Raw genomic sequence first — 23445 nt, 5'->3', positions numbered from 1 at the left:
GCGTGACAAGAGGCAAGCTTACTGCTCACTTTTTTTTTCATTAGTTTTTGGAAGTCTGGGGAGTATAGGGAGGTCCATGGCTCATCTCTGGACCTCCTTTCTCAGTTTGGACAGTTTCTGCTTCAGAGGATTCCTTCATGAAAGTCATACTTGACCACAAATCCTACACTCCCTCGGTAATGTCCATGGGAATATAGTCCGAAGGCAATAGCATCCAAATTTGATTTATCTTGGTTTTCTACCTTTCTCTTCAACCTCAGCTGCTTGTATGCTGAGCATAAGCCTTCATGCCACGGATGTTCCCCCAAGTCATGATGAGCCGTACCATGTAAACAGTCCTTTGAGAATTGCACTTTGATTCCAGTCCTAATGTTAAATTAGTGCTGTTTTCTCTGATGGTAATACACTGACCTATATAGATATATATATTCCCAGAAATTCTGGTTGTTAAAATTGTCTCAACGGGATCAACCATTGATTTTTTTTTTAAGGGAAATTAACAAGGTACAAGGGCACTGTTGTGAAACAACTGCATCTTTTGTTGAAAAGATTGCCTTCGATGTTTGCTGGAGATTTCATTTCCAATTGCCCATCGGGCTCACCCATACCATTTTCCCATCAACTTTAATCCAAGTAGTGAAGAATAATCCACCTCTGCATTCATTTTCTATACTCTTGATTCTGTTCAGGGTTGCTTGAGCCTTCCCCGTTGACAGACAACTTTTTACACTTAAATTCAAACCATCACTAAGTGGGAACTGGACCTTTTCTGTGTGCACAGAAGTCAGATGTTTGAAACACTTAACCGTCATTGATTCTACAATCAGCAATAAAAGTAAAACAGAGTCAATTGGTTTATATAGCAAGTAGTTTGAGATCACCGTAAGCAGAAATGTGATATTTAGACTCAATGCAATTTCCTATGGCTAAGATATGAGATAAAAATCTATCAGCATGAGTTGAAAAGTCAAACCTCCATTCTATCGAGGCACCCTTCATGTAAGGCACACATGGCCAAGGATGGCTGAACATGTTACTGCAGTGTGTCTTTCTCGCAAAAAAAGTGGCGACTAGATATGCAGCAATGAAGTCCCTGAGGAGCAGACCCCAGTCCGTGTTCCCTTCCACACTGACATTTGCATTGTGTTTGTGTGTTGTTTAAGAAGGCAGTTCTGCCAAACAAATCATGCAAGTGAAAAACTATCACCTTCATGCAAATACGAGTGTTGTTGTCTTTAAGATATATATTTTTTCTTACGTTGAAATTGAAGATGGTGTTATGCAAGAAATTCATCAATTACTTGAGCCGCTTACCAGATACAACCGATGGACCCACGCCTACGGAACTTGAGTGGAACAATATTGTGTGGCACATTAATATTTCCAGTATTTGCTGTATACAGATATAGCATAGTCTCTGAAAAACTGTTTTCTTGTGGTAAATATGCACAAATAACCTTGTTCGGATCATTATTATGCCTGAAAAAGTGCTCCCCACTGATACCGGGAATCCTAACAAAGTGAACAGACAACCAGTACTAGTACCAATGTGCTGTACAGGTATCTGACTTGAGCAAATGTCGAGGGAATCTTAATTGCTATCATCCAAATTTGTTTTGGTTTCTCTCCATCCCCTGAAAGCAAAGTTGTTAGTCGTGGTTAAAAAAAAAAAAGATTTTAAAGAATGAACTTCTTTGGCCACATTATTGCTGAACCTACAATTGTTGTTTTTGAGATAATCATTCAAAGGTACACTATCTGCAATGCTGCATACATTAGTCAACCCACAAGCACCAAGGCAATTTCATTCTCAGAGATTCAAGCTAGATATATATAATACAATAGTATCCTCTGGGAACTTCCTTTCCTCAGTTGTCTATGTATATACACATCTCCAGTGCTACACTGCTATCACTCACACTACGCAAGAAATAGTTGTTTTTTCCCACTGTGATCTCGCTGTACCTGCTTCCTCATTGACATTTCTGCAGTGTTTTTTTTTTTCAGAGATATCATATCTCTGTTACACAGATGACACCTTGATGTACTCCTGGGAAATGTAAGAATTTATAATAGCCATTTGTACTTTATGATTGTCCCTTGAGGCCATGCCTTGAAATGTCTTACGTACAGACTCAATATCTGCACTCTTTGACCTTGGCTAATTAATTTACACACAAATTGATCTAGTTCTACCTTCAATCCTTCTATAAATGCCACCATCAATGTCCCCAGAAGCCAAAACCTGCCATCGGCCCCCTCAGGCGCCAGGTTAAATCCAGAATCAATGAGAAGATAGCGCAGATTACCTGTCCGACATTACTTGACCATGCTCGATTTCAGACCACTGTGTTCACTGCCCAGGTAATCTCACGCATGACAATGCTACAAAACCATAAACGACAGCATACGATCTGCTGAATTCTCTTCAACACTCGCTTTAAACTTCCCCCTGTTTCGGGTTGTAAATTCAGTGTTGTCTCTTAGATTTGTTTTAATTTCATTTACCTGCTCCGGTGTTTGCTTGCAAAGCACTTTCCCTTCTTCTCAAACCTGTCTAAGGCTCACTATTCTTTATTAGGTTTCACTTTGTGCCTTAATCCTTTTTTCCTGCTCTTACATTTGTTTTAATCGCGCTTGTTTATTCATTCCTATGGTGCTTTACAAGTTTAAATACTGCTGTTCAAATAAGGTTTCTGCACTTCCATGCTGATACCTGATACCAGAAAGTCACATTATTAAGCCACATGAATGGGCCTGGTCACAGTAAGTCTCCAGAAATGCCACATGGTCTTTCAATGGCATGAGTATGATATAGGACAAAAACACATTTTGAAGAATGCACAGCGCTACAAATCTTAGCCCACCATTAGAGATGCTATTTTAGCTATGCCAGGGACCCTAACCTCCAAAATAAAATATACTTGCCTCGCCAAGTACCATCATCGTGACCAATATAAAACTACAGTCGCGTGGCAGGCCTGTCGTCATCAAAAACAAAGCAGAGCTTTTATTCCGAAAATTAAAATTGATTTTTATTGTAAGCCACTGTGACATGATGTCGAGTTTGAACATTAAATCTGTGCTTGACTAGAGGAAAATAAAAATACTGTTCTGAAATAATTAATTGCAATTGAGTTAAATTATTCATTCAATAATCGAAATAAAAATTGTTGAAAGAAAATTTTGACGTGAAACAATTCAAAATGATTAAATGTAAACGTATTCCAACAAAGTTACAAGTCTAAGAAAACTGAAATGTTCCGAACCATGTGACTGAATTTATTGGTTCCCACTCAGCGACGATGTGAATGTGGGCGTGAATGGTCGTTTGTTTCCATATGTGCTCTGCGACTGACTGGTGACCAGTTCTGCCTTCTGCCTGAAGTCAGCCGGGATAGGCTCCAGCAACTCACTGCGACCCTCCTCAGGATAAGCAGTGTTGAAAATGGATTGATGGATTTTACTTTGATACCCCATCCCAATGTGGAATATGAGCCACTGCTGTGTTGAGGTTAATTGAAAGTCAGACAGCAAGAGAGAGTCCCAGACCAATTTTAATATATACGGTAGGGAGATGCTGCATCTGCTGACATAAATAGAAAATCTCTCTAATGAGCAAAACACTCCCATGTATCGTATATGAATAGCTGGCCTGAGCTAATCTATTGTTACCATCAGCATACTGTATTTTATGACATCTTTATCTCTTGCGATGTCTGAGTAGTAGTCAAACAATATCCCCTAAAGGAAAGATCAGCTTGTAGTAATCAATAGTGAGTCTTCTGCTTTGTGTTTGAAAAGACACTGAGAAGTAGTGGAGTAAAGTCTGAGTGGCTTTGTGATGCTCTTCAAGGAGACTTTGTTGTATTTGTAGTTTGTGTGTGTGTGTGTGTGTGTGTGTGTGTGTGTGTGTGTGTGTGTGTGTGTGTGTGTGTGTGTGTGTGTGTGTGTGTGTGTGTGTGTCAATGCTGAGAGAGAGAGAGATAGAGAGAGCTCTTTGCTCCCATGACTTGTGATAACACTTTGAAAGACTAAAGTGTCCATGGGGATTTCAATTTTATAACAAGATGTAACAAGATTATAATTTAAACGGCTGTAATAAAAGAATATGTTTTCCCAGCCCGCTCCTGCTCCCCCTCCCTTTCTTACTATATCTCTGTCTGATGCTCACCATCTGTCATCGTCACCCCTTATCCCATCCCCACCCCGCATTTTCACTGCCTCAATCCAATTCAACGAGGTTTATTGGCATTAAAATGTGATTTTACCTTCTCCCTGGCTCTCCTTCTACTAAAATTGTCCTGTTAATAATTCTCAGCCATCAGTGCTTCACCAAGGAAGTCTGCAGTGTCCTACTGTATGTATAGGGGGCTGCCCAAGCCACGGTCAGCCTCAAGTGAGGCCAGTGCACTCTCTCACATAAATATTCAACTCAGGGCCATGTATTCTTTATTACGTTGTCCATGTTCACGAATAAGAAGGATGAACTGTACGCTAAGTGTTAGCATGTTGTTACAATCATAGTAGAACGCGAAGGACGAGTGCGATAAATATAACTCAATAAAAAGTGTTGCGGCAGGTTGGCAGTCTTGGAATCAGCTTTTTACTGCACAATGACATCGTGTGGACAAAGCCTGGTACTGATTAAGTGCCCAAGATTTATTTTTCCCTTACAGTACTGACTAATAAATATTCTTTCCATGACCAATTTTCACCATCCATTCTACTGTGTGTTTCATACATTGCTGTGGTGAGTAACTGTAAAAAAAAAAATTCTGGTTCTGAGAAAGTAGAATAGAATAGAAGCAACATTGAGAGGATGCATTGTCTTTGGGCTGTTGGTTTTTGCAACGATGACATAAAACTACACAGTTATGTAAATGTCGTGTGAGACAATTTTTTAAAATGTGGTTAGGATTCAAATGACAACAATAATAAGAACAACAACAACAATCATCATCATAATAACAAAAATACAATTTCCCCTTTTTCCATATACAGTCCACTTGCTTTGGAGTCAAGTGGGACGATGACCAACCCGATCTAGCAAAAAACACTGCATTGCCAATCACCCAGTCATGATTAGCAAAACCTTTTGCTGTTCTGTGACAAAAATGACAGAAAAACGACTTTTCAACTTTGTAAGCAACCAAATCATGAACTGTCACATTAAAACATAAATTTCCCTCCAAAAGTATTGTAACAGTGAGGTCAATTCCTTTATTTTGCTGGAGAATGGAGACTGAATATATTTGTATTTGAGATCAAAAGATTAATATGCTATGTGTTTAAAAATACACAATTATATCTATATCTATGTATCTATATCTATCTGTCATATATATACAGTATACAGTGTGTGTGTATATATATATATATATATATATATATGGAGAGAGAGAGAGAGAGAGAGAGAGAATACTTTCCGGATGCACTGTGTATGAGCACCCTAAATTTGAACGCCTTAAATGTACAGTATAGTAGAGCACATCCTCTTTCACGTTTCACACATTGTGAAACCTACAGTCAGGATGACGGGGAGGTCTTCGTGGCCAGATTTGTGGTATTTTAAAAAGTGAAATGTGACTACTGGGAAAACGTAATACTGTACTGTACCTCCTCATGTATGCACTGAATTAAGGCTCTGAGTTGAGCCCAGAAAAAAATCTCTGGAGCACCAGAGGGTGATATGATGGCACTCTACTGGGATCCCCACCACATAAGACAATAAATAATAAAGAATGTTGTTATCAGTTCCATATTGTTTCGATTTGACTCAGATGCTTGCTGAACAGCTCTGGGACAGAACCGTAACATCACCAATCCATTCTGTCAGATGGTGTTGATTGAGACTGGATCTAATCGAACAAGGGTCAGATGAAAGTCATCCTGCACCAACTTGAACTTTGGCGTGACGAGGATGATTTTCCTCTCGGATTTTCTAGTACTTTTCCAAGACAGAAGTCAGCAATTTTGGCAGAGACGTTTCCCTGTATCCAGGAAGTGACGGAGATGACTTCGAGGGGTCGAGACAACCCGAGGGAGGTCGTCAAGTCTCTCCAAAAGAAGTTCGGGAGGAAGAGGAGCCCCGCGTCAGGCTAGCGATGGGCAAATACACTCAGCACGGAAATTGAGAGCCTAGTCTTCAAAATAAAAGCACAAAGCATGGGTCGTGAGTTAGTCATACCGTAAGCACCACGTTTCTGCATGAAAGAAGCTCAGGCATCTGTGTCGCTTTGTGCGAGCGGGTTCGTTTCATAATACAACTTCTGGAAAGAGGAGAGGTTCTTTAATTTGGACTGCCCTCTTTGTCGGCGGCAGTCCAAATGAAGAACCTTACTGAACGAACCCGCTCGCACAAAGCGACACAGCATCTAGAATAAATAGTTGGATGGAAACCTATCTTGGATAGGTTTATGAATGTGTCTTGTCCTGACTTGTACGTACACCTGGTAGATCACGGTTCGCGAGCAAAGTGGACTTATTTGCTTCTTGGTTTAACATGCATGTTCGTCCGGGGCGCCACCAAGGATGGTCCCATGATGAAAATCTCAACTCACTTCATCCATTTTCTGTGGCGCTTGTCCTGATTATGGAGAGCTAGAGCTAAGAATGGTCACAAGCCGATTGCAAGGCACGTACTGTACACTGTAATGTAGATTTACAATTCCCATCACCGCCCCTCCGACGCAACCCCACCGATAATGGTATTTCGATATTAGGTACTTGCATTTGATCACATTAACTCCTTTTTCTGTCCACATATTTTAAAATAAAGACAGAAGATAGATAAAGTGGACATGACACATACAAGGTCAAGGAAGGCAACACTATTGGAGTGTCACTTTTAATATACAAGTAAGGATTTATTGCTTTCCAGCAAGCTGGAGTCAGGTAGAGGTGATGGTCAACTGGACAAGATGAAATGCATGAGGATACAAGTAGAGATTTACAACTGGATGAGACGACAGGAATACATAAAACAAAGTGTTCTAAAAATTCTAATATGAGGGTGATTGTAGCCATTTGTATTTATTGTTTAAAAAATAGGCGCAACAATTACAATACTTTGTTACTGTACTTAACTTATTCTTATGAACCTATCCTTTATTATCTTGTTTTCATCCCTTTTTGCACATTATCTTTTAATTTAGCTCGACTGGTGCTTGGTTTTTAATGAAATTACTTTAGTTGATTTACTAAGATTTTTGTAATGTCTTTTTGGTACCCTGCCTACTGCCCGAAGACAGCTGGGATAGGCTCCGGCACGCCCCGCAACCCTTGCGAGGAGAAGCGGATCAGAAAATGAACGGATGGATAATGTCTTTTTGATTCTCTTTCTGTGATGCTTTATGTTTTATGTAAAGCACTTTGAAGCGTCTTGGACATAATATGTACTCCACAAATAAACCTGCCTTGTCTTGCCTTGCCTAAAGACAATTTTCAAGTATCTGTACTTGAGCAGTTTTACTCCTTAAATTTGAAAACAGAGATCTGTACTCCTCAAGTTCTTTTAATTGTATCAACAGATTATGACACATAATGTAAAAAAAAAAAAGAAAAAAGCAGTCACTGCAGAAATGTTAATTCAGTTGCAGTCCAGAATTTGACTGACGGATTGAGTTTGACAAAATACCTTTTTTTAAACTTTTCACTTTTGTGTTTGAATAGATTTAATATTCTGTACATTTGCCTTTTATTTCGGTAGAAGAGTTGAAGCAGTACTTTTACGTCTGCCACATCGTATGCACACGTCGTAATTGTGCTTGTAGTGAGAGTGTGCCACATCTGCCTTGCCGACGACGTCCTCCGAAAATATTTTATTTTGAAAATATAAAGCGGAAATTTTGATTGAGTGCGTTTGTGCCTATCCTGGCTAAAAGAAGGTGGTCCTGCCCGACAAACACCGACCTGAAAAACATCCGACGAGGAAAGCTCGCAAAGTCTAATGATAACTTTAAACTTGACAACGTATACGAAGGGCACTGTCAAACGCGGATTTCAGCCAGAACGTCGTTCTCACAGTGTTGAGGAGTTTTGACGCTTTCATCTTGAGGATAGAATTTTAAAAAATCCCAAATTGAAAATGGAGAGGCCAGCTGAGTGATAGTGGGGTGAGGAGGCTGGATTTGGCAAATTTGGGAGTCCTGCCCTGCTGCTAGCATGCTAGTTAGCCTGCTCAACTTCGCCATCGCTATTCAGCACGATTAAAGTGAGAATTCAACTTTTGTTTTTCATGTGACGCCAACGTAGTGTGTGGGATGCCTGAACGGGACACGTTACACTCACCAAGTTGACTGAAATGTTGCGTTTTAATGTTTGCTTGGAATTTGAGCATCAGAAGGGCCGGACTGCTCAGTTTAAACTAACTTGTGGACTTCTTCTCACTCAAGTACTCATGACAACGTTTGTAGATAATGTCGTCTCTACTTGGAGGATGTAATTCATGCCTTAATGCCATTATATTAAGTACAATATTTCTCCGAGCAGTGTCACATAGATTTGAACGTTTTTATAAACAAACGCACAGCAAATTATTCCGCAATCATGTTCTGCCCAATGGTTTGACATTAGGAAAATATTGCGGTGTTTTATTGTCTTTACATTACAACTAATTCGAATTTTAGCACTGCATAAACTGATGGATGCTAAATGTCATAGAACTGATACACTCATGTTGTTTGGTGATGTTGATAAGAGTATTGTGTCCATCTTCACCTCTACAGGTTTGCCTTTGAAGATACTGATGTTGACCTTGCAGCCTCTTCCGATGGAGTAAAGTAATGCATACTTTCAGTGGGAACTCTCACCGAAGTTTGCACTTGCCCAAAAGGCAACTCCTCTCAAGTTTAATTTTGGATCCTGCAGGGCTTTGATCCCTCCTATTGTCAGTGGATTTTGTGTCCCAAGCTTCCCTGCTAACCCACGCAATTTGATCTGACGTGCTCAAACTATCGGTTGTCTGATGTAGACGTCAGATATAATCTTTGGGGACAATGACTGGGTGCAGGTATTTCAACAAAAGTGGTCGATTGTGACATGAATTGATAAGATATTACCTGGAGGGAGGAGACCAACATGTTTGTGATATTGCGGTAATGAAATTGTGGACGTTTTGCATTAGTGGATGGATCTGATGCATTCAAGATCAGATCAGACTGCTGATGCCAGCTGATTGGGACTCCAACTCGATTCATGAGCCCTCTGTCTGAGTCGGGAAGCAGCTTGGACGACGCTGAGTCGGCTGATGCTGTGATGAAGCAGGGCTTTTGGTGGCCTGCGTGGCTGGCTGGGCTGAGTCCCCGAGTTATGTGATGGGGTGCAGGAACAGTAAGGTCCTCCCTGAGCCTCCAGGGGACGTTCAGTTGGACCTGGTCAAAAAGGTCAGTAAAACACATTGTTTAAACCACACTCACCAGACATTCAATTAGGTACAGCTCCACAACCAGTAATAAATGGACACGTTTCCTTAAAACTGTCAGAAAATTACAACACACATTGACTATTCATTAGTTTTATTCTGCACTCATGTGGAACTGCATTGCATTGAAATGAGAAGTGCCTCTGAGATGTTAATTTTATTGATGACGCGACTAAAAAATGGCCACAATAAATACTGTTAATAATAATAAAAACGAGTTAGCATTGTTATTCAGAGTGACTTTTGACCACATTTCGTTGGTTGACTCTGGGGAAAATTGTATATGTTATTTTTAACGTTTTGGGAGGATCGAGAACCTATATCTGAATATTCTCAGTTCCTGCTTTCATGCCGGCATGGAGAATACATGTGTGTGTGTGTGTGCGGGGCGGATATACAGGTTGTGATTTTGTGTTGTCCAAGTTTAATTGTTTTCTTGTTGTGTAAGTACATTGCAAATTTACTTTGAGTTTGTAATCTTTGCACACAAACAATATATACAGTGTACTATACTACACTACAGTATTCATAATGATACAAAGTAATTGAGTGAACAGCACGTTTGCTTGATTAGTCCAGTAGTACGCTCCATGTTGCCTCAGTTTCTCTAAAACATAATTACTGTTATTAGGGATTAATTCCCCATAATGTGCTACACAAGATCAGTACCATAATTTGATTATCAATCTTATCCATAATTATTGTTTTTGTAGAGGTAAAATTGTTATTGGCTTTCATTACATGGTGCAGTACTGACAAGTTAATTTGTTTTTGTAACCGTATGGTCACATCTGCAGCACCAATAGTATTATAAAAATGAAGTTCATTATCACCATTGTTAACCATGCTGAAATTCAATTGTGAGCAATGAGGACGGATTAATAAATCATTATTATGGACTGCATTGCAATTGTCGGAGCCCAAAGTGCCTGTGACAGTGTGATGATATTTAAACTGACATAAATGGAAGCTTTCAGACTTTGATGAATTATTAAATGGTTATCCATTATAACTTCAGTCTAACACAGTCATAAAAACACAAACGAAACTAGTGTGGGGGTTTTATTAGTCATATCACATGTAACAAGGGCAGATGAGGGTGATGCACTATATTATGCATGTTACAGTAAACATCTGCATATTCCCGGCTCGGCCTTGAGTTTCACCTATCCTTGCATTTTGAGGGATGGGAGGGGGATCTAGACTCTGGTATTCACTGGAATTCTCACCCATTTGATTTATTGCTCAAGCCAAAAATGAATACAAGTACTATGCTGGTACCATCCTGTGGCATTTTGGTGCCAAGGAAACAAGGTTCCCACGGGTCCTTAAAGTTCATAAAAACCCATACAAAAAGAAGTTGTAAAACTATGTTCTTAATTGTCCTTAATTTTCAGGGAAAGCTTCTAAAATCTTAATTGTCCTTAATTTTCAGGGAAAGCTTCTAAAATCAATAAAAATCCTTAAAAATTAACCAGTGGTGTTCATTTCATTTGTGTGTGTCATTTTCCCCACCCTTCCAATTAATAGTTTTGTCGGAAAATGCGCCTGGCACCCTTCCCCTCAAACCCCGCTGTCGGGCTACATGCCTTCCTGGTTCCCGCTCTGCTTTTCCCGCCGTCTCCGATCAGTTCCGATGATGATCACTTCGGGTCATTTCGGGCCAATTTGACGTACAGTATGTCAAATAAAGGGTTAGCTGATTGCCCCTAAAAATAAAGATGTGCCCTTTCCTTTGGCAGCAATGATATGAACACCAGTTCGGCGATATGTGGCTTTCTGTTCATTATATCCACTGTGAACCCCCTGCTGAATGGAGAAAAGTCCTTAAAAATGACCAAATTAGCCCCCAAAAGTCCTTAAAAGTCCTTGAATAAAGAGCAAGTGGTAGAGTGGGAACCCTGAACTATGTCAGTGTGAGTTTAGGAGGTTCATTTTGACAAAAGTAGTGCTTGGCTGCCAACGTGTAACATCTTGGTGCCAAGGCATTGTTTAAGTTTCCGAATATCATTTAGACAAAGGAAGTGCTTTTTTTGCCATCTTGTGCCATCAATCAGCAAGTGCAGACCTTTTCAGGAGGACATTAATACTATTATTACGACTTGTGGATTTTTGCCGTTTGCAGCAGGGTTCGGCCCCGATGACCCGATGGCTCGAGCCCTCCTGCGAACTTGCTTGGTACCAAGATGCCATAAAATGGCAGCGCATGAAGCTCCTCAATTGACTTTAACATAGTTTTTTGTGTAAATAATATTGATATATGAGATGGCTTTGGCCTGAGCACAAAATGGCAAATGAATGGCTGAGTTTTCAGCAAATAACAGAACACAAGTTCTTCCCCGCAAAAGTCTGTGAATTTGCGACTACATGAGTGTACACTGCAGAATACTCCATTTTGAACAACAGCATGTGTGCCATTATTAGATGAAATTCATTTACAGTAGCTCAGCAAGCGAATGCGCTCTGGAAAACTGCATATATGTTGATTCTGTTCAGTCACAGCATGTTAATGTCATTTACTACAAGATGTCCTTACCTAAATAATGACTTATGACTGAGATGATTTGATGACCCCCCCCCCCCCTCATTTTTACTGTATTGTTGTGCTTGATTAACATGGGACTGTCTTCATCTATATATTTTCTTCCAGGTGGATCCACCCTGTCAAACAGACATCTATAAGCACTTCATTCGAGGAGATGGCACGGCCAGCAAGATTGGCGAGGCTGGTGGTGGGGTAGGCGACAAGGCAGGCTCCACCCTCCCATCTCTTTCTCAGGCACAGGCTTCCACTCCTGTCGCTTCCACCCAAACTCCTAAGAACCCATCTGAGGTGTCAGACCCTCAACGGAAAAAGGTGGCCAAATATCGAGCCAAGTTTGACCCGCGAGTCACAGCCAAGTACGACATCAAAGCTTTAATAGGTCGAGGCAGTTTTAGCCGGGTTGTCCGTGTGGAACACAAGAGCACTCGGCAGCCATACGCCATAAAGATGATTGAGACCAGGTACAGGGAAGGAAGGGAGGTCTGCGAGTCCGAACTGTGCGTTCTTCGAAGGGTTCGCCACACCAATATAATCCAGCTCATGGAGGTCTTTGAGACGGCCGAGCGCGTTTACATGGTGATGGAGCTGGCCACCGGAGGAGAACTGTTCGACCGCATCATTGCTCGCGGCTCCTTTACGGAGCGAGATGCCACCCGCGTACTGCAGATGGTGCTGGACGGTGTTAAATATCTCCACACTTTGGGGATCACGCACCGAGACCTGAAACCCGAAAACCTGCTGTACTACCACCCCGGTGCCGACTCGAAGATCATCATCACCGACTTCGGTTTGGCCAACAGCAGGAAGAAGGGAGACGAGTGTCTGATGAAGACCACCTGTGGCACACCTGAGTACATTGCCCCTGAGATCCTGGTGAGGAAGCCCTACACGAATGCCGTCGACATGTGGGCGTTGGGTGTGATCTCATACATCCTGCTGAGTGGAACCATGCCCTTTGAAGATGACAACCGTATGAGGCTATACCGGCAAATCCTCAAGGGAAAGTACAGCTTCTCTGGAGAGGTGAGGAGTCACTAAACAATGTTTCAATATTTGGAGGTGGGGGAAGAAATCATTACACTGTATGTTTGCCAGAAATCGTAACATGGCTCAACGTAGACACATTTCCTTCTGGTATCTGAGGGTTCTCAGTTCACAAGTTGATTGTTTCAGTCTGTCTGTTTGTCTGTCTGTGTGTATGTGTAAATATTTTTTAAAACACTGGGTTAATGATAAACTATACCCAACCAAACGAAAGATGTGAATTCAGTCTGTGTGATCTTCGGAGCAGATACACACGTTTGCACAATCTCGTTTAACTGCTCATTCCCTTGATGTTTTAATGTGGGTACTTTATGCTTGTTTGTGATACTACAGAGTAACTCAGTTTTTCCTGTCAACATTACAAATTTATTCTAGTAAAAACAAAAAAAACCCCCCTTAAAATAACATTCCCCATATTGCATTATTCTTGTAGTTTTTCCCAAAAGTGTGGCCTTGAGTACACATTTATATTTTGTAAAACTTCCTGATTTACTGTGTGTGTATGCATACTACACATTTTTATTGAGTGTTTGGTTTACCGGTAATCATTCAGTTTTAAAATGTTGATTTTATGTTGTCAGTGAGCTCTGCAAAGGCACACTCCAAGTTGACGCTTGTCCTACATCCAGCCTTTCCTGCACGAATGATAGGCCAGAGGTTTTGCAATAGTTAATGAGAACCACAATGTGAATTTTATGGGGATGAGTGCAGTGCAGATTGGATTAAAGATGAAAGTGCCTGACAGGTCAAATCAGTTCCGTCTCCAGATCAGATATTATAGTCAATATGATGGCTAACCAGTATGGCAGACGTGCTGGCATAGCTCGGAACGAGCCACCTGGCTCAAACTGGTGTCTGCAGCCAAAAGAAAAAAAGTCAACTACAGTAATCCCTCGTTTATCGCGGTTAATGGGGACCAAAACCACCCGCGATAAACGAAAATCCGCGAAGTAGCGTCCAATTAACATAAACAGGTAAAAAAAATATATATATACCTGTATATTTTTTAAAACTCCGCAAACGGTCCGCAAGAATCTGCAAAACAACAGCAAGTCACATAGAGCAACATATACAGTACTGTACTCCATGTATATGTAAAAACAAACAAAATATACAGTATGTATGTATGTATATATATATATTTTTTAATATGTTTGAAAAAATCCGCGATGCACTGAACGATAAACGAACCACGAAGTAGCGAGGGATCACTGTATATTCAATCTTCAGTTTAGATGTTCAAAGGGTTTGTGGTTTAACAACTTTACTTTGGAAAACGATCAACCTGTTTGCCTCAATTTTTGACATGCTACGGACCACACCGTAACTGAATCATAATTTATGTTTGTGCATTTTCTGCACTGTCAAATTTGAAATAATGTTTTGGGAAAAAAGTGATAAATTAAGTCTTTAAAAAAGATCTTATGTGCATCGGTCAATTGACAAAATAACTACTGTGAGGTTAATTAATGATTAAAATAATTTTTTTTTGAAAATTAGTTCAGAACAGATTTCCCTTTTTTTTTTGATTTTTTTTCCTCTAAATTGTAATTCAGCAACTCCCCACTAGGTAGTGCAAAAAGACTAATTCTACTTTTATCCAACTTTATAATGGAAGCATGAGAAACTTGAAATGATAGGCTGTGGCTTACATTGTAGTTGTCTTTGACATGAATTTGTGGTAATATAGTGTAGGTGTATTGTTTTTTTATTTATTCCCAATTTTCCTCCTGCAAATTTGAACACACAGATTAAGAATATGAGCAAAGGTGTCCAAAACTTGGGCAGGCACTATGCACAGTATAATGTGTAATCACACAAAGTGCTCCCAGCTAAAGCTTCAAAGTTCCTTATAATCTTGGAACTTTTTCCAATTCTCTTGCAAAATTTCACAGTGACAGCTGTCATTTATGGTGTGAAATTGACGGATGCCATTTGGATCCTTCAAATTATGTTACCGTGCATTTTATCAGACTTCTGGAAAACAGCAGAAAGGTAAGACATACTGAACATAGATGTACAGTGATACAATGAATACCCAAAACTTAATTTCATCTCTCCACCCACTTTCTACAGTGCTTATCCTTACTTGAATCACGGATGAGCTCGAGCCTATCCTAGCTGACTTTGGGTGAAAATTGGGGTACACCCTGAACTGGTCACCAGCCAGTCACAGGCCACATATTATAAAAGTATAAAGACCCAAGTAAGCCATGGATAACGAAAGGCATAGAAAACGCATGTAAAAAGAAAAACAATTTATATAAATTGTTTTTAAAATTGAGAACTGAAGAAGCAGAAAAAAAATATAAGACCTATAAAAATAAACTAGTAAATATTATAAGAACCAGTAAAAGAGATCATTATCATGCACTATTAGAGCAGAATAAAAGTAACACACAAGAAATATGGAAGATACTTAACCAAGTAATCAGAAATAGTCCTAAAAAAATGTATTATCCAGAGTATTTTATCAAAGGCAAAAATACTATTTTGGAAAAAACTGCAGAAATAGCAACTGAATTTAATGAGTATTTTGTCAACATCGGCAGTAACCTAGCAAAACAAATTCCTGATCCAACAAACTTGTTTGAAATAGATAGATATGTAGAAAAAAACTCCTCCACGATGTTCCTTACTGCTGTAAAACAAGAAGTATCAAATATTATAAAAACTTTTAAAAATAAAAAGTCAACTGATTGCTTTAATATTGACATGACAATAATAAAGCAGATTATAGAATATGTAGTGCGACCTTTCACGCACATATGCAACCTGTCATTCAAAGCTGGTATCTTTCCATCAAAAATGAAAATTGCTAAAGTTATTCCAATCTATAAAAGTGGAGAAAGACATCGGTTTACAAATTATAGACCAATATCACTACTACCACAATTTTCAAAAATATTAGAAAAACTATTTTCTCGCAGACTTGATAGCTTTATACAAAAGCATGCGCTGTTAAGTGAGAATCAATATGGCTTCAGGGAAAAACGGACCACCTCAATGGCAGTTATGGAGTTTGTGGAAGCAATAGCCACTAATATAGACAAAGAATTTACTGTTGGGGTTTTCCTAGATCTAAAAAAAGCTTTTGACACAATAGATCACAGTATATTATTGAAAAAACTAGAAAGATATGGCATTAGAGGTGTAGCTTATAAATGGATAAAAAGTTATTTAGAAAACAGATATCAGTACGTGCAACTCAACAATAAAAAAACGAATCAACTAAAAATCACTCACGGAGTTCCTCAGGGGTCAGTGCTTGGTCCAAATTTATTCATCTTATATATAAATGATATCTGCAAGGTCTCAAAACAATTTAAATGTGTCCTATTTGCTGATGATACAACTTTCTACTGTTCTGGAATAAATCTGAAACAGCTCCTGACAACCGTAGAAAACGAATTAAACAAATTAAAAAACTGGTTCGACAGAAATAAATTGTCACTTAACCTGAAAAAATCGAAGTTAATTGTTTTTGGCACAAGACCAATCAAACACCAAGCTAAAATTATGGTAAACTCAATTGAGATAGAAAGAGCGTATGAAACCAAGTTTCTCGGATTAGTAATAGACTCAAAACTATGTTGGAAGCCACATATCGATAACGTAAAAAGAAAAATAGCCAAAACCGTAGGGATCCTCTACAAAACCAAGGAAGTGCTAAATAAGAGATCTTTGTACACATTATACACTTCATTATTATTACCATATATGACCTACTGTGTGGAAATATGGGGAAATGCCTGCAAAACAAACACACTCCCTATTCTCAACCTACAAAAAAAAGCAATTCGAATTATTAATAGATCAAAATATACGGAACCCACAAATCCACTATTTATCAAATTAAATACGATGAAATTTTATGACCTGGTTGACTTTAAAATCGCCCAATTAATGTACAAAGCACACAATAACCTGCTCTGCCAAAACATTCAGAGGTTTTTCGAAATTCGAGAAAGCAGCTATGATTTAAGAGGTACCAACTTATTCAAAACCTCAAAACAAGAACAAACATCAAGCAAAGAAGTGTATCTATCAAAGGTGTTAATCTGTGGAATAATCTCGAAACGGACCTGAAAATGAGTAAATCGCTTGCTGAGTTCAAAAACAAATTCAAAAAAATAGTACAAACAACCTACATCAATCAGAGTTAAAATGATAAATTCAAAACATTAAATATAATGATAAATCAGAACTAAGTTGATAAATAGAGAAAGGTATATAAATATCCATTATGAATACAAGAGAAAATTGACACAAGAGTGTCAGGGTGTGGAAGTATATAATCCCGATACAAACCAAAAGTTGTAAAAATATCACGGTTAAGGGTAAAGTATGAGCCTTAATGGAGACTTCTTTCTTCTTACTTTTTTCTTTTCTGATTGATATAAAAATGATTTATTAGATACAATCACATAACGGGGTAGGACTAGATACGTTTTTTACTTCTTCCTACTCCCTTGAACATAATAACTGTGTTGTATGAAGATTGATTTCTTTCTTTTTTTATCTACCTTATTTTCTGTCAAATTATTACTGTATATATGTTTTATGTTCAATAAACAAACAAACAAACAAACATATTGACAAACTACTATTTACACCTATGGACAATTTTAGCGTACTCCGCTAACCTAAGAAACATATTTTGGGAATGTTGGAAGAGACTGGAGCAGCTGGAGAAAATCCATGGAAGTACAGCGAGGTTAGAACCTGGATTCAAAGCCCCAACCTCAGAACTAGGAGCGGATGTGCTAGCCACTGAGCTGTTCTGCAGCCACTTTTCTTTCATGCCACACACATAAATGTCCTCAGTGTATATTTGTTGCTGTTAGCTGAGTTATACTTCCATTTCAATTAAGGTCATTGCGCCTGTCTTGTTTCCCCAGCCGTGGCCCAGTGTGTCAAACCTTGCCAAAGACTTTGTCGAGCGGATCCTGACGGTGGATCCGAGCGCGCGACTGAGTGCCGGCCAGGCTCTCAAGCACCCCTGGATCGTCAGCATGGCTGCTGCCTCCTCCATGAAAAACCTCCAACGCTGTATATCTCAGAACCTGCTGAAGCGGGCGTCCTCTCGTTGCCACAGCACCAAGTCGGCCCAGTCCACACGCTCCAGTCGCTCGACCAAATCCAACAAAGCTCGCCGCGTTCGGGAAAAGGAGCTGCGTGAGTTGAACAGACGCTATCAGCAGCAGTACAATGGCTGAGGCCTAACTTACTGGGGAGACTGAAAAAGCCAAATACTGTCGCTATTCCTGCCCCCAGAATGAAACTCTGAGAACAAACTGATGGTTCAAAAACCTTGTCAACCAGTAAACTTTGAGAAAGTACCTGCTGCCAGCAAGACTGTAGAATAAATCAAAAATGAGAATCCCTGAACCCGGAAGGACAAACTTTGCATAGCATTTTTGTTCTCTGATGTTTGACTACATCATTGTCATCTCTCAGACCATCTGTCCATTTTTATCTTGAACAGGATACAGCACTCCTTTTCTTTTGTTCTGTCATTTCGTGTGTCTTGACGTATTTATTTATTAATGTGGATAGTCTTCATTCAGTTGGTCACTGCAATAAATGACCTTCCATGAGGATCTGTTGAACAGAGATCTGGGTAATGAAGTTACTTAGGAGGAGGGTCAACATGCCCTCAAACCCTCATGATTGATGACAATTGCTGGCTGTGAATTTATGTGCTATTAGTCTTGGAGAGTGGCCATTGGAGACTTGCAGAAACATCGGCGCAGCATCCAAAGGCTAAAATGAAGACATGTCTTTCTTCTAAGCTTATCTCATCTTGCCATAATTGCTCTGTTTAGTACTAGTATTTTTAACTCTCCAAAAGATTGTGAATCTGTGATTTTATTTTTTCTCCATTCTAGCTGAAGCCACACAGCACTGGTCAGTGCCTTACATCGAACAGTAGATTCAGTTTAAATTTGCGCTCCTTTCTTTTTTTTTAATAGCTTTCAGTTCTCAAGGTTATGTGGCCATTTAACTTATTTTGTTGTCCTTTTATTAGTCACAGCATTGCTGAGAAAAAAAACATGCAAGTTGCACCTGTCAAATCTAAATTCAGACCAAAACCAACAAACCCGTTTTTTAAAAAATATATTATTAAAACAAAGACACCCACTGCATGGGGTTAGACTGAAGCCTATATTTTTACTAATAGTAAAATTGTAATATTTTACATTTATTGCCAATTAACAAGTAAAGGTATTCCATTGATTTGCTTTTGTCCAACATGTTTCCCAAAGGAGGAATTTTGTGCTGTATTTTTTTTGGGGGGGGGGGGGGGGTAATTCCACAAACACTTCATGGGAAAGGTAGCTGATTTTTCTACAAGCACGGTTGTATTCATTGAAGTGTGCGGGGGGTTTTCAATAATTTGCTACAATTTCTTCAATGAAAATGTTGCTGTGATCTACAAAGAATTCAAAAGGCTGTTGTGAACTTTTTAACAAATACTGGAACTAAGTTGAGCCATTTTAGCTGACCTCAGTGTTTATGTAAATCTTTGGTTCCAAGAGTTTTCTTGCTTTCTCATTCTGTTGTTAATTGCATTTTCCTTATGCACACCAAGTTGTGTTGTGTTATCCTGTGAAATGTGTTTTGAGTCTTCCGTTTATTTTATTTTTTTGGGCGGGGGTCTCTTGTACAATACAGTAATTGAGGCTATTAGTTACCGATATGAATACACTGTCGACACATAGGCAGCTGTTTAGTGCCTCATTTAGCGCATTCTGCACCTCATCATGGAGGACCTCCCTCAGAAAATAAGTCTTTCATGTTTTACAAGATTGATTTCTCAGAGAAGATAACAATTTACAACTAGATATAATTTGAAGAGCTTGAGTTAGCTATCGGCATCGAGTTCCTGAGAACATGTATGCTGCTTTATTGAATAACTAAATAAATTCCTTCATTTGCAAACTGTCGGCACAACAGTAGTTTCATGTTTTCCATGCACATGTAATTCTGATTTGATATAAATGACAATGCCCTAAATGAAGTTGACAGCACTTACCCAAAACCATTCATTTTTGATATTATGTACAACGATAAATTGTTGATTCTTCAACCATCAGCTTTTTTGTTCATTTGTCTCAATGAGTCGTATGTGTCAATTAAAAAAAATCAACTTAAACGTGACTTGTTGCTTCATACACATCATTCTGTTTTCTATCCGTAGTGCACAATGCATTATTGTGACTGGTCGCAGGTGTTAAGTGGATATTAACTGCATTTGTTTCCAAATACGAAGCCGTACCTGTCTTTGAAACCATTTTCTAATGAATGAACAATACCTCCATGCGATCTGTAAAATAAATTAACACAATCTCACAATATGATTTGCAGTACTGTAAACTATCCTAAACCCGCACCTTATACTGTGCAACAGCGCCCACTACTGGACAGCATGCTAAAATGGAGAGGTCCTTGCGTTGCCAGATCCGACTCAACGAAGTACAGTCTTATGGTAAAATCCGACACATACATGAGGCGTTGATTAGAATACCATCAAGATGGGAATATAAGAAAAAGTTATGTTATATTAGTAAATGTTATATTAGTGTGAAGACAAAGTATTAATTTATAACGCCTTTTCAGAACATTTGAACAGGGGTGAGAGAAAATGTCTAAGCGGAAAATCACTCGTGACCTGGCAACCAATCATGACGAGCCGTCAGTGTCTCCGGTTGTCGGTAATGACTGCTGCGAGCTTTTGTACAAGGGAAGCTTAAACATACAACGAAGACTAAAATTGTTCGTCACCACAAGGAAGGTAGCTAATCAAACCTCAAAGACAAACGGGATCTACGATACGGAGTTACCTAGGTGAGTAGCATCGTAATAGTTTCATGGGAAATAGTGTTTCTCGAAAAGACTACTACGCTAGCTAGCATATGCTATACATGTGATTGTCTGCTGGCTCAAAATAACTATTAGCGCTGCATTAATGGTACACTTTAGATGACGTCATGAGGCAATGCATCGTCCAAGTGGTAGTTAAGCGTCCACCGCTTTTGGAGATGGTTGCAATGTTTACACCGAAACTGATACGGAATTTCATTTTTGTTTACAGCTTTGTTTTGTTAGATACCCGAGCAAATAGTCTATTTTTCAACCCTATTCGAAATGATTAAACTGCTCTCGTACAGTACATACTGTTTATTTCAATAACGCACTTTATTTTGCACTACTTACAGGATTTTATTATAGACACTGTGTTCGTGTGTTTTGTTTGCTCAGAAGCAAACGATCTTTAGTCAGTGTATTACTAAAGGCATTGGTTATTTTGCCGTGACTGGCAACTCTCCTGCAAGTGGTATTTTGCCGTGAACGGTTTTGATTGGTCATTCGCCAGAGTGAGGAATTCTGTGCCTGCCGTGTAATGGCGAATTGACCGTGATTATGTTGGCCGTGAATTAGTTCTTTTAAGTGTGATGTGTAGGCTGCCGTCCTGATTCCAGCTGTGGCCCTTACGGCAATGGCAGTGCAGTAATTTTTGTTTGACCAAGCATAACCTCACTTCAACTTTTATTTTGGAAAACTTTAAACCCTTGTACTTTTCTGAATTCCACCCTCATTTTTAAAAAAATGAATTGTGCCTCTTTTTATTATTAACCACCGAATAACCTTACCCAAACCATGACCTTTTATTTTCCTAATAATTTTGCCAATTAATTTTGTGTTTCACCAATAACATTGAAATTGTTCAACTGCATGACTGTTCAATTATTCTATGCACATGTGAAACAAAACAACACGTTTACATCTCCAGACTAGCTGCAGGAGATTTTGAACATGGTAAAAACTTCCATCTATCCATCCATCCATTTTCTAATCAGCTCATCCTCACAAAGTTCGCGGGTGTGCTGCAGCCTATCCCAGCTGTGTTTGGGCAGTAGGCCTACACCCTGAAACGGTTGCCAGCCAATCGCAAGGCACACATAGACAAACGCGCATCCGCGCTCACATCACACCTAGGGACAAATTAGAGTGTTCAATTAACCTGGCATGCTTTTCTATAGTATGTTGAAAATGTAAAATACTTATCCCTGTTGTTGTCCCAGGTGTTAATATGGTACAGCCCAAGTTTGAAGTCAACCAGGTTTACTGTAAATGTGCAAAAGTGGTCAGAAATAGTACATTCAAATATTCGAATACGGCATCATTGGAAGTCACAATGTTGTTCCCAACACGTCCGACCACCAAACTGTACCTTTGGCTTTTTGTATCCTTTTTTGTTCTGATGTGTTTTGTACACTGACTTATTGATGCATTGTAACACACAATGTTTTTGTAATACTGCTGAGCTGTAGCTACTGATCAGGAGGGTGGTGGTCACTCTCCCTACAAAGTAGTAGTTAGCTTGAGGTTAAATGCCGTCTTTGCGAATTGGTTTGTTGAGATAAGTGGTCCCCAGCCCGAGCAGTGTGTCTGAAACGACTGGTCTATTTATACAACCCTTTAATATTGTTACCTAGGCATACATCCTACCCCAAGCAGGAACTACTGATTGAGCTATCCAGTTATTAAAATCACCTACATCCCCGTTTCTCGAAGCAGATGTTGAGCTGCAGATTTTAATTCAAAAGTAATTAAGACTGATCAGGAAGTAGTTTTCCATTGAAAGAAACAAAGGTGGAATCATTTCTTTTCTGTGAGCCGGATGAAGTTAAAAAAAAAAAATTTAAATCCTAAGGGAATTTCATTCAAGGCTTGAACTTTAAATATACAAATTGTTAGTAGCTCTCTATGTGAACGGGGGTTTAAGGTGGCCACCACTTTTCTGGGTTTGGAGGTAGCATTTGTCTCAAAAGGAACGTTTTAAATGGAATTACAGAAGGTATACTACGTTCGATACACCATGGATGTGTACGTGTCTTGATATGCCATTGTTCATGCTTGTAATATGCTTCTCACCAGGCAACTCACACATGAAGTCTTAGCTGCATGTTCACAATCATGCACCGTACCGAGATATTTGAAGAGCAATAAAACATGACGGGAAACTGCAAGGAAAGTTGTCTCTCATGGGCCCGATCCACAGTGCCGAGCTTAGCGGCTTTGGCCAGTGTGCAAGCATGTATGGGGGCTTTGTGTCTAGGTGGGTGTGTCAGAGTGTGCAGCATTGTCTTCTTTGATGTGTACTTGTCAACCCACTGATGTGTCTTTTATGACAGGGCTGGCCCTAGTGCTGCCCAGAGGGAAATGATCCTCTCCCAGAATCTTGCTTTTCTTGTTGCCCAAGTATAGTGTTTCTGTATGTTGTTTTTGCTTTTATGAAAGGGACCGTTGATTGGGCTCGACATTGGCACTTACGTAATAGGTCTTGATGTCAAAATGATGTCAGCACGGGAAAAAAAAACAACAACCTCAGAAGCAATTTGTTTTCTTTTTGTGTGAGAGCTTT

The 23445-nt window shown here is 39.3% G+C and overlaps 2 protein-coding genes across 3 annotated transcripts in view; both read left to right on the top strand.

Annotated features, from left to right (window-relative positions):
* Positions 1 to 7879: 7879 nt before the first annotated feature.
* pskh1 (protein serine kinase H1) lies at positions 7880 to 19315 on the top strand. Of its 2 annotated transcripts, XM_086109698.1 has the most exons (4): positions 7880 to 8215; positions 8730 to 9386; positions 12075 to 12992; positions 17915 to 19315. In XM_086109698.1, exons 2-4 carry the CDS (start codon positions 9318 to 9320, stop codon positions 18230 to 18232), a joined length of 1305 nt encoding a protein of 434 aa, XP_085965824.1. In that variant the 5' UTR covers positions 7880 to 8215; positions 8730 to 9317; the 3' UTR covers positions 18233 to 19315. The 2 variants fall into 2 exon arrangements, with proteins under 2 accessions (XP_085965824.1, XP_085965825.1); XM_086109699.1 differs by lacking the exon at positions 7880 to 8215 and having other exon boundaries at positions 8564 to 9386.
* Positions 19316 to 20712: 1397 nt separating this feature from the next.
* The window catches only part of mbtps1 (membrane-bound transcription factor peptidase, site 1), a 30153-nt gene continuing 27420 nt past the window's right edge, over positions 20713 to 23445 (top strand). Inside the window, exon 1 of the mRNA XM_086109053.1 lies at positions 20713 to 20864. The gene's annotated coding sequence lies outside the window, so the exon portion shown is untranslated. The remainder of the gene's footprint in view (positions 20865 to 23445) is intronic.

Source organism: Hippocampus guttulatus, chromosome 4, assembly GCF_054856545.1.
Source record: "Hippocampus guttulatus isolate MCC_2025c chromosome 4, RoL_Hgut_1.0, whole genome shotgun sequence".
Taxonomy (NCBI): Eukaryota; Metazoa; Chordata; class Actinopteri; order Syngnathiformes; family Syngnathidae; genus Hippocampus; species Hippocampus guttulatus.
The sequence above is the reverse complement of the archived record's forward strand: the minus strand, read 5'-3'. Positions and strand labels throughout refer to the sequence as shown.

What these genes read in the sequence shown, in the direction of transcription:
- pskh1 (XM_086109698.1), top strand. Translation starts at nt 9,318, where the DNA reads ATGGGGTGCAGGAACAGTAAGGTCCTCCCTGAGCCTCCAGGGGACGTT. An exon ending in AGTTGGACCTGGTCAAAAAG is followed by an intron (nt 9,387 to 12,074) that starts GTCAGTAAAACA and finishes ATTTTCTTCCAG; the next exon opens with GTGGATCCACCCTGTCAAAC. An exon ending in AGTACAGCTTCTCTGGAGAG is followed by an intron (nt 12,993 to 17,914) that starts GTGAGGAGTCAC and finishes TTGTTTCCCCAG; the next exon opens with CCGTGGCCCAGTGTGTCAAA.